Genomic DNA, 14,672 nt, shown 5'->3' with positions numbered 1-14,672 from the left:
TTTATCACAACAGAAGAGTAACTAGGGCAGAAATCAGAAATTAGTCCCAGGAAGTAGACTGTGTGACAGACCTGATGACCATGCAGGTTTATGGTTTTGTTTTTCTGTTTGTTTTTATTTATTTATCTATTTTGGGTTTTTTTTTTTTTTGGAAGAATGTGAAAAATTTGGGATTTTAGACTAGAAAAGCAGTTGAACACTAAACCATCCAGTGAGCCATCCAAGTAGGAGTCTGGATGTCAGTAGACTGGGGCTTACATGACTGTGGAGGCCCAGGCCAAGGGGTTTCAGAGGGGAGCAGTGTTAGCCACTGAGCTAGAGACTATTCTTGTGAACTTCAGCAAAGAATCTGGCTGCTTTCTACCCTCATCCTAAGCACTTGCCTGAGGCTGAAGGAAAAAGGAATAGACTAATTTCTTTGGAAGAGGATGTTTCAAGGCAGCTCATATTGACTCTATTAAGTGGTTATTAGTGACACTTGTGTGCTGCAGGTCTACAACAAAGAAGAGCAAAAGAAGTGGAAAATACACAGGGCACAGAGGAAAAGGAGACGACTAAGCTGGATGTCACTGCCAACTCTTGTTCTATGACAGAAGCTGTAATTGCTAAAAATTAGCACTGTTAAGGAGAGGCCAACTCTGCATTGGCATAGTGGGAAGGTTGCTAAGCTAAGCTTCCAGTGCGTAAAAGGAAAAGGAACTTTCTGCCCCTAGAAAAGAACAGCAACAAATGCCGCAGCAAATGTGATTCAAGGGGGCCTGGGTTCCCCACATTGGTGGTCGAACTTGGCAGTGTCATCCAAAAAAAATGCTTAGTGTATGTCACAAGACCTTGTCCCAAAACAGAAGTAAGTGGATTAAGTATGCCAAGTGGAGAATTTTTAAGATGGCAGTGTGTGATTGGTGCTTGACTGTCTGGCTGACCTCCTCCTCCTCCTCCTGGTTGGCTAGGACCTAAGCTACCGCCAATGCGGGGTCACAGAGATCCTGGGAAACTTGGTCACTCTGGTAGAGAGCAGAGCAGGGAGACTGGGGGTGGAGCTGTGGAGCACACAGTCAGTGACCTGCCCTCAGTCACTCACAAGAGAGAGGGCGTCTGGAGCGGGAGGTTCTCACGCTGAGCAGCAGCCAGGCAGTTCAAGGGTCAGTGCGATCAGTGAGGAGCGCCTATCCTTCACACACGCGCATCCTCCTGCCAGCCTCCAGGAAAACCCATCCCACCGAGTTAGTGTCTCAAGACTCTCGGGCACCCCCTCTCACTTGTAACCTCCGCAAAGTCCCAAAGGGGCTGCATTTATCTTGTTTCATTACCAAATGGCCAGGGTCAGAGCCGACTAAGGGATTATTTGTTGAGCTGCTGGACACAGGGTTTTCCCCCTTTGTCACCCATTTACCCTAGTTCATTTGTCAACCCCTGTCCAGTGTTCATCACACCCCTCTCTTCTGAAGGTCTCACTTAGCCCGGGACCATCAAAGAATTCACTCAGAAGCCCAGAAATTCTGGAATCAATACACATCACCTGCTCTCCTTTCTAGCACAGAGTCTGAGATGTGTTACGTTCGGAGTGTGGATTTCTTCTCGCCCCTTTCTCAGACCCCAGGGCCCGACACGTGCCAAAAACAAAGGTTGTATCCTTGAACTGCACCCCCAGTCCTGTAGGGGTTCTTAGCTTTAGAAAAGTAATCTTCCATTTCTGTCACCGCACCCCCTAACCCCTTCCCCAGGAGAACCCAGCCCAGAAATATTAGTGCTGACTGCATTTGGTGTCAATCCTGGGCACGTAGGACCACCTATCACCAGGCAGTGGTGATGTTGCCTTCAATCTCAGCACTTGGAAGTCAGAGGCAGGCAGATCTCTGTGAGTTTGAGGCCAGCCCGGTCTACAAGTTCTAGGACAGCTAAAGTTCAGTGACCACCATGTATCAATAAAATGAATGTCAGTGTGCTACTCAGACCTCTAGCTCCTCACCAGGCCACCCTCCCCTCCTGTGCCACCCCCACTGTCCAGTACTTAGGCTGCCCAGCTGCTGCTTGAGGCTGGGGACATCACCCATGAGGTGACTTTCTCAGGGGATGGGGACGGGGGTGGGGGTGAGAAAGAAAAAGTCTTAAGAGAGAAGTAGAACTGGTGGGGACTACAAGCTTGGGATTGGTCCAAGTGTCAAAAGCAGAAACATCCCAAGAATCAGAACGCGTCTCAGGATGAAAGCGGCTCCATGTAAATCGTGCGGCTGCTTGTTTGTGTCTTTTGGTTACATCTCTGTTGAGGGCTGGCTAAACATGCCCTGTGGCAACAAAACAGGACACCGGAGGGAACCCTTTTTTGTGGGACATAGCTATAAAATGGGTTTTAAGGTTAAGAGAGTATGTTTTTAAAGAATAGTGAAACAGTGGGTATCGTGGCAGAACCTAATGATGTGGGGTTTTCAGTTTGTCCTCCATTTAGGCCAGTGCGTTTTTTACTGTAGGTATATGGGAGCTGTTCTGGGGATCTAGTGCAGGAAGCTTTGAACTCAGTGGAATGTGGGGTCTTGTTAGAGCTGTAGAGCTTCCCCTTCCTTCTTTCCTTCCTTCCTTCCTTCTTCCCTTCCTTCCTTCCTTCATTCCTTCCTTCCTTCCTTCCTCCCTCCCTCCCTTTCTCCTTCCCTCCCTTCCTCCCTCCATTTCTCTTTTCTTCCCTTCCTCCCTTCCTTCTTACAGATTTTATTTGTGTGAGTGTTGCTGACTGCACCACATATTGCAATGCTAAGAGGGGCCACAAGAGGGCATCAGCTCCCTGGGATGGAGATCTAGATGGTTGTTAACCTGTCATTGTGGGTGCTGGGAGTTGAACCTGGTCCTCTTTAAGAGCAGCTGATGCTCTTAATTGCTGAGCCTTCTCTCCAGTTCCCAGAACTTGCATTTCTAGGACATCTTGGTCCATGAACCACGCTGTGAGTAAGCAAGACTTAGGTTACTAAGGTGCTACCGCTTCCACTCTAGGGAGCCGTTCTGTGTAACCCTGAGCTTTGTCTGGGGACCTTGTATTAGAGAAGTAGATTAAAGGCTCTTCAAGCCTTCCTGCTGCCACCGAATTCTTGAACTACCTAAATAAAACTGTAAGGAAACAGTCTTTCTCCAACTGTGTAGACTTTTTAATGGCAGTTCTAGTTTTTAGGAGAAGTCAGCAGCTTAGATAAAGACAGAACCAAAGGGCGTTCTTGTTTGCATTCAGTCTCTTCTACTCCTCAGAGGGGAGAGGAGTTCAGCTGTCAGAAAACTGAGCTACTTCAAAGGGCTCATCAAGAAAGGCCAACATGCAAGGCTGGAAATCAGCTCCTAACACTGATACTGGACAGCCTGCAACTCCATCTCTGGGGACCCCGATGCCCTCTTCTGCACTGTATGGGCACCCTGTCCTCATGGCTTGTACACACAGACACGTACACATACATAAAGATTTTTTTATATAAATATAACTTTTGCCTCTGTAAGTTTTGCACTGTAATAAAAATTCTGTTTAAATAAAAAAGTGGGACTCCCTGCATTTCTGTCAGAAATACGTAATAGGGGGTAGCTTTAGAAGACTTAGAGGTGTCTCAGAGAGGTAAATACATCTGTCTGAGCAATCCCATCGCTGTGTAAACTTGCAGGCTTGTGAGCATATACCCACACATATATATACCCACATGTATACACTACATATATGTTGTAGCATTAACAGTCCTTTAAAAGTAGAAACAACCAACACAGGCATCAAGTTATCAGTGAAAAAGCAAAGCACTATGTTCGTGAACTTAAATAGCCATGAGATACTGATAATCCATGCGTGTGTCTTGACAACATGCTAGATGAAGTCAGATCCAGTGGACCACATAGTGTATGGTCCCGTCTCTAGGAAATGTTCACACAGCGGGGTGAATTAGTAGAAGGTGGAAATTACTCTGGTGATTATTTTATTTTATTTTTAAGGACTGGGAGAACATGAGCGCCTCTTCATCTGGAGATTTTGTCGACAATGTGGAATTCGAGAGTGGGCATTATTACTTGAATATAGAGCCTTACACATTAGTGTTTGATCCCCAGCTAGCGGGGCTGTTTGGGAGAGGCTGGGGTCTGGCTGGAGGAAGTAGGGCGCTGGTAGTGGACTTTTGAAGGGTCTCCCTCATCCCTGTCCCTTCTCTTCTTTCCACTTCTGACCACCATGGTGGTAGCTCTCTGCCCCCACTGTGCCATCCTCACCACGATGAACCGAAACATCTTTCCTAGGTCAGGGATTTTAGTCGTAGTGACAGTAAGTCTGACTGGTGCAGTGAAGCTAGTCTCTCTCTCTCTCTCTCTCTCTCTCTCTCACACACACACACACACACACACACACACACACACACACCTTTGTGAACAGGCTAAAAACAGGCATCTTATAATGACTTTATAGTATGTAGATTGTATCTCAGTAAAATGTGAAAATGTGCTTATTTTATTTCTTCAGTCTTTGATAGAGCGTATGTTGATCTAAAGGCTTAGGACAGCACTTTTAAACCCAGGAATGACTTGTATTTTGAGATAGGAGCTGTCTTGTGATGTCTGGGATTCTTAGCAGTTATCTCTGTCTTCTGCACATTAGCTGGGGTCCCTCTTCTCCCCCTTCCCTATTAGTAACCAGAACTGTCTCTGAATGTTGTAAAATTCCCACCCCACTCCCGTGTGTGTCTGTCTGTCTGTCTGTCTCTCTCTCTGTGTATGTGTGTGTGTGTGATAGGTACAGAATGTTCCTTTAATCTGGGTAACCTTTAGAGTCCATACTAAAAGCTGCATTTCATAAGAACGGAGTTTGTTTTATTCTCTATTTCTCAGGGCTCAGAACAGTATTTGACATATGGATACTATATATTGTAGTAAATATGTCCGTGGGTGAATTTAACTATAGTAGCACCAGTACTTCAAAACCATACAAGTATAGTAGTGTTAAAAGTATCTCATTCTCGAGGTAGTACATGTTGTCAAGACATATGCATCAGCACCGTCAAGAGAGCATGTTTAAAAGAGAGTTTGTGTGCAGGTTTTAGGTAATTTGCTGCTTTGGTTTGCACTCATCCCAATCTGCAAAACTTTTTTTACAGGTAGATGCTTTACGTTATAGCCGGGATTCTATAACGTAGGCCAATAGGGACATCAGCGATTAGTTGGGGACCTACGCCACTCTTCATTCTTGTTCCTATGGTTACTGCGCAGATTCCCGCCTGCGGCTGTCTATACAGGAGCTGGTCCCTGTCCACCCTAGACCGCCCCCCTCTGAAAGTGCCCCCACAGGAGCGGAAACGTGCTCCTTCTCGGCTACGGATCAAAGCTTTGTCACCTATGAGTCTTGCTTTTCCACCCAGTGGAACCCAGTGTTCCCCACTTGAGGGTCTTGTTCAAGTCGGCTCTGCTTCTGGTTCACAGAGGCTACAGTTAATGTCTCGCTGCTGCCAAGGGCTGCTCTGGGGATTGTCACTTTTCTGAAAGGTGCCAGAACATAAGTAGCTCAAGTGTGAGCCTTCGACAAGGCCGATGTCGAGCGGGTCTCTGGGGCCTGAGAATGCCTACTGCTTTGTTCCGAGCTTCCAATCTGGAAATGCATGCGGCTTTTATCTCCTGCCCCCTCCGCCTTCCCTGGTAAAGCAGTGGTAGCAGATAAAGATTGTGAGCGCTGCGTTTCTTTCGTGAAGCGACAGGTCACATTCTCTGCCCTGTCTTGTGTCGATGAGGCTGGAATAACTGGTGGCGTTTGTGGGGGCGTACTTACTCCTTATCCGTGCTTTCACATAGAAATTCTGTTATTTCTGACAGGACAGCTAACAGGTGGGCAAATTGGACGCAGGCCATGATAGCTCTCCTCCGTGCCACAGGCCCCAGACCACGAGCCCAGGGCAGATCTAGAGGGACAGAGGGGCTCAGCATTGTGTATGTCCCCTGGGAGCAGGGTTACGTACTGGTTTGTTCAGCTTTGCTCCAAGCTCCCCAGGATGCACGCTCTGTGGGTGAGGACGAAGGTGCCGAGGGAGCTCCTTCCCTCTCGGATTAAATGAGTTAAAAAACTTGGGGCAAAGACACCTGGCTCATCCCTTTCCTGTCAGTATGTGGGCCTGTCTGTATGTGCCTGCTCTGACTTAAAAATTAAAGCAGCAGCTTCTGTGTGGCTGTAAGATACAGAAACACCCAGAAATGAGTCTTTTTGAGATGTACCTTGAAATGATGGTTTGCTTGCTTTTCAGTCGCACGGACTAAGAATAAATAGCTTTACTAGCTAAAAGTGTGGTTTCTATGGTGAAGTGTAACATTGCAGGTATGAGTATCTGTCCTTGCAGAGAGCTGTTTCTAATTATTTATAATTTTGGTATTCTGTTAATAGCAGTAAATATTGAAGCTTTTTGTAAAATACAGAGTGAATCTGAGAGAGGGGGGCATGTCTATTATTCTCTTTTACTAAGCAGGGTGCAAACGTTCTGCAGGAGAATTGTTAGAAAGTCCCCAAACTACAGGGGAAAGCAACCACTGTAACTCTAAATTATGATCCGAAGTCTGATGAGTGTAGTAGAGCCCAATGAATCACACTCATAACCAAGCTGTATTAAAATGTAGTCCGTGAGTCCTTTACTGATTGGCTCTGCGAGCCGTCAAAGATGTCAGGTTAGGTGTTTTCCTGTAAAACCAATGTCTGAGGAGTTTCTGTTGTGGAATTGGAAGCCGAGCCCATCTTCTCAACACTTTATTTCTTCCCTATAATGATCATGATCTTCCAAGTAATAGTTCGAGGCTCTGTGGTCTAAGTCATCCAGTGACTTTCATGCCAGGTTTATTTGGCTGCATGCATCGATGTAGTAGCACTGATTTCAGATGAGTTTGCTGTTTAAACTCCCCATGATACCGTATGCAGTCCTATCACACATGGAGAGCCCAAAGGACAGCTTCAGAGGGGCTATGGAAGCGGCTGACTCTGTTGTGTTTCTTGTTGTATAAAGTAAAATAGGGCATCTTCTCTTCACAAAAGTTCAGCTAACTGTGTAATGATATCCCGTTGTCGTTACACGTGTTATCCTTTAATCAAAAGTTCGTGTACAAACCCTGGCTGTTGCAACACAAATGCACCACCAGCACTCGAAAAGCCGAGCCAACAAGATCATGAGTGAGGCCAGCGTATGCTGTGTCGCATGCCTCTGCCTCAAACAAACAAACAAACCAACAATAAACACATCAGCATGCATGTGTGTGTGAGAGAGAGAAGAAGAAGAAGAAGAAGAAGAAGAAGAAGAAGAAGAAAAAGAAGAAGAAGAAGGAAGAAGGAAGAAAGAAGAAGAAAAGAAGAAGAAGAGAGGAGAGAGAGAGAGAGAGAGAGAGAGAGAGAGAGAGAGAGAGAGAGAGAGAGAGAGAGAAACACTGTTCCTAGTTTGGGTATAATTAGAGTGACTTCCAGTCTCAACACTTGAAACTTTGATGTTCTCTGGTCATAGAAGATATAGCAAAGTGAACATCCCATAGCCATAGGAAAAAAGGCAGTTATTAAACAGCTTATTAATCATGTCTTAGCAATCTAGCAATGTAGGGACATAGTTGTCAGGGGCTCTGAAAGTAGAGTTCAGTACTAAGGCAGATGTGTGGACTCCATATCCTCAAGCCTAGTTATATTACACATACCAGTTCTGTGTCTGGGGCACATTCAGCAGACTCTACCAAGGCTGGTTAAAATAGAAGGCTTCCCTTTTGTGGTAAATTGATGGAATTAGGCACCCTAGGCAGTCCTGAGCAACTGAGGGAGGCAGTTACATAGGCAGAATCACCAAGAGTCTGCTTATGTGGCGACCACATTTCCAAGTTAGTAAATTTTCTTAAGATGTCAATAACTTACAGAGCGAATTCTGATGGCCAAGAGATTGTGCACAGGTCGTGTTATTGGAACAATGTGACTGGGACTAGGTGGGCTTTGACCTGCTTGCAGTGGTGGGAATTGAGGCTCAAGGGAAGCTGAATGCACTTGGCCCAAGCACAGATAATCGGCTGTTGTTTTCAGCTGGTGGTTTACTGTCAGACCCGATGTATCCCCCTTTGATGGATCTGCCCTTTAGCTGCACTTCGCTGTAAGGAGAGGTCTGCAGCCACACGATTGGGTTCAAATTATCCAGATCTCGGGTTTACCCCCTGACTGTGACTCCAGGCTCTGATGGCTGTGCAAACCGTACAAGCGATTCGTGGGCACTAACCCAGAGGCAGCCCTGCATAGGACGCATCCCAAGGACACGCCTTTCAAACAGCTGAGGCTGAGGAGGAGTGAGTGCTTGCCTGTCCCTATGCGTAAGAGTGGGCCTGAGAGGAAGACATGCCATTACCCCATGTTGGAGACCATCTCTGCTTTTGGTCCTGACTGCATAGGGAAGTTATCCATCACCTCTTTCAGCCTGCAGAAGTGCCTCTTTCTGGGAACTGCAGAAATGGGTAGAATTTTTTAATTTAGTCCTTTTAATGGCATTCTAAAGATGGTGAACATAGCATTTAGTCTCAAGTGTCCCTGAGTTCTAGAGCCCTGTTATTCCTGCCATCAGCTACAAATATAAGCCTCACCTCAAAAGGATATTATAGGGATGGACAGAGATGATGAAAGTGGATACATAGATATAAAGATCTAAAAGTGGAAGTTGTTGGACACATACTAGACACTCAGCAAATGTTTCCTTTGACTTTTGTTACTCACCTATGAAACAGCAGCATAACGTACTTGGCTTGTTCGAGAACCAACCACTGTGTGACTTAGTAGAATGTATTGTTTAAGAAAGTTGCTTTCATTGCAAGCAGTGGATAGAAGGAAAAAAGGCGATGACTTTCTACTTAGAATCTCAGCCCAGGATGGAGAAAGAGACAGTTAAGTGGTGAATCCCACTTTCCAAAGAGCCTTGTCTTTGAGTTGAAAGGCCCAGGATTGAGTTCCTGCTACATCAATTCATAAAAGATGACAGTGATTGACAGGGGGTGTGTAGCTCAGTGGTAATATGTCATTCTAGATTCAAGCTTCAACACCGAGGAAAAGTGTTAAGTGAGCAAACAATCAGACCCTTCCAAGTCTCTGGTCTTCACCATGAGGTTGACAGTGATGCCTAGTTTAGTCTTGGAGTGTTACCATGGAGTGTTACCATGGAGCTAGTCTTCACCGTGAGGTTGATAACGATGCCCGCTTGTGATGCCCACTTGGATCTTGCAGGGTTGCCATGGAGCTCAGATGAGAGACCTAGTCTTCACCGTGAGGTTGATAACAATGCCCGCTGTGATGCCCACTTGGGTCTTGGAGTGTTGCCATGGAGCTCAGATGAGAGACCTAGTCTTCACCGTGAGGTTGATAACGATGCCCACTGTGATGCCCACTTGGGTCTTGCAGTGTTGCCATGGAGCTCAGATGAGAGACTGTGTGCATGGTGAAGTAAAGCTTTGTTGGAGATGAACCCTGAGATGATGACTCCTAAGGATTTGTGTTTCCTTCTCTCTTTGCAGTTTCCACCTTGCTGCTGCGAAAGGACACGTGGAATGTCTCAAGGTCATGGTTACACACGGTGTGGACGTGGCTGCCCAAGATACTTCCGGTATGTGGTTTTGAAGCTCTTAAATCAACAAACCAGCGTGAGGATAGGTGTCACAAAGGTGAAACATATTCACTGTGAAATACGGAGCGTGCAGACAAGCCAGGAGCAGAAAAAACAAAATTCAGTAACGAAACTTCATTGTTCGCCTCTGTTAGTATGTTCATCTTCGGTGTGTCTAGCCAGCTGAAAACTGTATACTTCTCTTCCTCTAATTCGGCTCTTTATATTATTTTCTAGGACTGTATGTCCTAGATTAATGTCTCCTAATTCTTGATGTTATGTAAACTGATAAGTGTGGTAAATTATTGGTAATGTATTTCATAGCTAGCTTCTAGAGTATGGGCAGAAGGATGACTTCCTCTTGACCCTGGCTGTACTGCAGTGCCTGCAGAGTCATCTGGGACCGGGAAGAGATGAAGGAAAGAGGGGAAAGAAAGAATAAACAGTACAAAGAGAGGGGGGAGGAAGAGAGAATATTACTTGTGATGGTTAATGTTGTCAGCGTGGCAGAATTTAGAATTGATTGCCTGAAAGACTGAAACTAGGCATGTGTATGATGCCTAGTCTTGACATGTTAAGGAGGAAGAACCAACCAGTGTACCATTCCCTAGACGGGATCATGGACCGAGTAAGAGTGGAGAGAGCGGGCTGGGCACTGGCGTACATGCTTCCCTTGCTATGTGGGCATATGCAGACAGCTACCTCAGGCTCCTGTCGCTGTGGCTCTCCTTCCAGCAGAGACTGGAACTTGGAACTGGGAGCCAGATGAACCTTTCTCCCTTAAGCTGCTTTTGCTGGGTTGTTTTATCGTTGTTAACACAGGGGTGTTTCCTAAAAGCCTCTCGGGTGATTCTAATGTGAAGCCTGTGCCGGCAAAGTATTAGCAAGGCGAATGCAAGGAAAAGCAGGATAGCCTGAGTTTGCAGCCCTGTTCTCCAGCAGTGCGCCCCTGGGTCTTTGGCCTATTTGTTCTCTGCTCGCCATGTGGGAAGGTTCAAGCTGATGACTTCATTTGTCTGATGCATGTGAAAATCTTTGGCCCCTAAAAGGTTTACATTAGTTTTTACTGGGATATAAAATTGGTATAATTGCTGTCTTCATCTAGGCCGTTCACAAAGCTCTACTGAGTTCCTTCTACTCCCTCCCCTAATGGCCTCTTCAGAGCAGCCATCTCGGGGATCAGCCAGGTGTCATACGGCTATTCTTACCCACGGTAAAGTTGAAAACGTAATGTTTCAGGATGGTTTTCAAAGTCCGAGGCATGTTTGACTTTTCTTTTTCCTATTTTTGAAGTAATTTAGTAGTTGGAAATCTTGATACTTTGAGAATAGTTGCGGGTGTTTGTTTTCTGAGGGAGTAAATGGGGATTAAGTCAGGCTAATGTTTCAAACTGATATAACTATTTTGGAGAAAATTCGAAGTCTCAATGATTTTTCACATAGAATTAAAAAAAAAAAACCATATGAGGAAGGTCGGTTAGTAGAAGGATAAATGACTTCCTTAACATGACTGTTTGGAGGAGAAAATGGCATCTTTGATCTCAGGACCCAGCTCTTTTGTTTGTTTTAAAGCACGCTGTCAGTATTCTTAAAGTTAACCCACATCATCTAGTGCAAAGGTGAGTGAGCAGCATACCTCCAGTAACATCAGCGAGGGGGGTTGCTCTCGGAGAAAACTGCAGTGTCGAGAACTAGGCTAGAGTGAGTGGACCCGCTGTCCTGTGGTTCTGTTATTCCATCATGGCCAAACATCACCCGTCATCTCTCCTCACATTAAAGAGAGATATAAGCTCCTTTTGATAAATGTTCATGATAGGAGAGTACAAAAATGTGTGAAGAGAATAGCCATTGCTTCTACTCCTACAAGAAAGAAGAAATAGTGTGTTCCTTCAAACAAACAACAACAGGAAAAACATGCTGTCCCTAACACTTCTAATTAGGTTAAATTACATTATAGAATTCTGTCCTGCCTTTTGTGGGTGTGGGGTGTGTATTCCTGTTTGTGTTCGCAAGTGTACTTGTGTGCGTGTGTGTATTCATGTTCATAAGTTGTGGGTGCACTTGTGTGTGTGTTGTGTGTATGTGTGTTCATGTTCATATGTTTGCAGGTATACTTTGTGTGTGCATGGTGTGTGTGTATGTGTGCATGTTCATGTTTGTGGGTGCACTTGTGTGTGTGTGTGTGTGTGTGTGTGTGTGTGCATGTGGAAACCACAGACCAACCTCTGATATCATTCCCCAGGTGTTATTCACTGTATTTTGAGGCACGGTTTCTCCTTGGCCCAAAGCCTGTTGAATGGGCTGTTCTGGCTAGCCTAGCCTTCAACCCCAAAGATAACCCACCTCTGTGCCTCTAGCTTTGACACGATATTTTCAGTAAACTCATCTTAAATATCACTCAGTGTTACTGAGATGTTTTAGCCTCCAATATGGAAACCTGATGAGACTCGATATAAAAACCTCTTACTCAAATTCCTACACTGCTATATTATATATATACATATACATATATATATATATATATATATGGATTCTACCACCATCATCTTCATATCATTATCATCGTCATCATATCCTCACCATTGTCACTATCCCAGCTGGCCTGGAATTCACTACGTAGACAGTCATATATAAACTTTCAGTATTCCTCCTGCCTCTGCCTCTTGAACTCCAAGTTTACAGGCGTGAGCCCATGCCTGGCCCCTGGGGGGGCTTTTTCAGCAGTGGGAGGGTCCTCCTTTCAGAATGTATCCCACTGGAGTGCTCTGTTCTTTTTATTCACACGATCTTATGATGGTCAAATTGTAATTTTTTTTCCTACTTTTTAAACTATTTGAGTAGACAACCTTTAGAGGCAAGGAATTTTTAATCTATCTTTTAAATTATGCTTCTATATGAGATGCTTGGAATTCACGAAATTCTTCTGGACGTCTCACAGGGGATCTTCTAGACACTGTCAGCAGGCGACTGCATACTTACCTAGCTTAGCTGGCTTCAGTGAGAGGGTCGCCCTTGGTGGCTCAGCAGCGGCAGGTGAATGCTCGTGGTATAAAATCATAGAAAGCTCACTGTAGCTAGCTACTGTTTCATGGTGACTCGTGGGACTTGACTTTTTGTTCTTCTTTACTAGTAGGCTGTTAACGAGCTTCAAATCTTAAAGACAAAAACAAAACAAACAAACAGGAAACCAAAACAGAAAGAAAAGGTTTGGGGCAGGTGTGGTGGCACAACCTGCTAAGGTAGAAGGGTGGGCAAATGTGAGGCTAGCCTGAGCTACTACTGGTGAGATTCTGACTCAAACAACAAGGATAAAGAACTAAAAAGGTTTAACAGTGTCTACACCAATCGGTTGTGCTTAAAAATTAGAACAAGCAACCCAAACCCCTTGGACATAGGGAAGACCCGTGTCTTTGTTTTTGCTTGCCCTCCACCCCATCTTTAATTGCTGTTTGCCAAGCAGCGTATAGTGCTTAGGTAAGGAGTTCAGCCTTCTCTGACTGCGCCCACGGTACCCATCCTGGATGCTTTGTTTCTTATGTGGTCTTGTTCTTCCCTTATGGGATATCTGGGCATTCTCTCTGTGTATATAACACATTCTCTCTGGGAATATAACAAAGGCAATGCCTAGGGTTTTGTTTTGTTTTGCTGATTCTTTGTGATTGTTGTTGTTATTACCTGTACGCCAAAGTAGGAGACAGAAGGAAATGAAAACATATACTAGAAGACTGGAAAGAAAAACCGGATGTTATTCTAGATATCTGGAATACGTGCCTTCAGACTCTCCCTGTTAAGATGCATAGACGCAGGGACAGTGTGGCACACCTCAAAACAAAAGTGGCTAATGCACCGGAAGTTCATCTTTCTTAGTTGACAGTGCTAGACCAATGTGGCGGCCTTCCTCTACACCATGAGGACCAGAGCTTTCCACTCCTTATTCCAGCACCATCGGGAGCTTTTCTTCTTTTTTTACTGAGAATTTTATATCCATATACAATGAAATATGAGCATATGCACCCATGCCCCTCCCCCAACTTCCCAGCATGCCTCCTTCCAATTTCATATCTTTCTTTTTGTGATGACCCACGAGTCCAATTGTGGCTCCAGTCACCCAGGTTTGAGGTTACTGCATCTCAGGGAACCACATCCCAGAAACAGCATGGGAAAGGGAGGTGCAGCTCACATACCATGCATCGGATGCCCTCAGACCTCACTGGGTACCACTTGGACTGTGACCACAATCTGCCTTCATCATGCAGATTCTAGACGGTTATGTGCTTAGTTGAAACACAGAGGTTTTGCAAGAGGCAGAAGCAGAGGCTAAAGAGTGATTTGTGTGTCTTGGCGTACTAATAACCCTAAATATTGGCTAATCTCTTGGGGTGTTTTTCCTTGTGAAACTTCTTTAGTCAGAAAGGATATTTAGAAGAGTGGAAATCAGAGCTATGAAAACGTAAAACACAGGGAGTCCTTGGAGGGCTCAAATTTGTGAGTCCTCCCACTTCGCTAGCATCTACGGTTGCCAGGATACTTGTTTTAGTTTTGTTTGCTTGCTTGTGTTTGTTTTTAAATTTATGAGTGAGCTTTCGTTATATTAGACACACTAATCCCACTCACAGTTGACACCTTATGAAAGTAGAAAAGATAATGCTGGATTATTGGCACAGGCTTTTAATGGCAGCATTTGGGGAGCAGAGGCAGGCACATCTCTGTGAGATCAAGGCCACCCTGGTCCACATAGTGAGTTCTATAATGGCTCATAGATAGTGAGACTCCCCCATCCCAAAAAAGAAAACAGAAAAGATAATATTCACATTTTAGAGGATGATTCGTCCTGATAGCTGCACATCAGAATCAATCCATGTAGTTCATGCTTTAACTTCAGACAAAGAAAAGCAAAAACGGCATGGCTTGTGATTTTGACTTGCTGCTAATGCATGCATGTGGGGAGGCCATGAGAGGTCACGAGACAAGGCTCAGCATACCTGGCCCTGGAAACACTCCAGAAGGTAACACTCAGAAGTGGCCTTGGATATATATTGCACTTTAAAGATGGGGCACAGGGACAGTCTCATGATTCTAAGAATAGCAT

The 14,672-nt window shown here is 45.0% G+C and overlaps 1 protein-coding gene across 2 annotated transcripts in view; it reads left to right on the top strand.

Moving 5' to 3' along the window:
- The window catches only part of Rai14 (retinoic acid induced 14), a 118,630-nt gene that overhangs the window by 76,392 nt on the left and 27,566 nt on the right, over positions 1 to 14,672 (top strand). For both annotated transcript variants that reach the window (XM_050139039.1, XM_050139038.1), the window contains exon 4: positions 9,496 to 9,584. In XM_050139039.1, coding sequence (XP_049994996.1) covers positions 9,496 to 9,584 — 89 coding nt within the window. The remainder of the gene's footprint in view (positions 1 to 9,495; positions 9,585 to 14,672) is intronic.

This window comes from Alexandromys fortis, unplaced genomic scaffold, assembly GCF_014885135.2.
Source record: "Alexandromys fortis isolate MF-2015 unplaced genomic scaffold, M_Fortis_MF-2015_v1.1 scaffold_37, whole genome shotgun sequence".
NCBI classification, from domain to species: Eukaryota; Metazoa; Chordata; class Mammalia; order Rodentia; family Cricetidae; genus Alexandromys; species Alexandromys fortis.
Note: the sequence above shows the minus strand (reverse complement) of the source record. Positions and strands in the feature narration are given on the sequence as shown.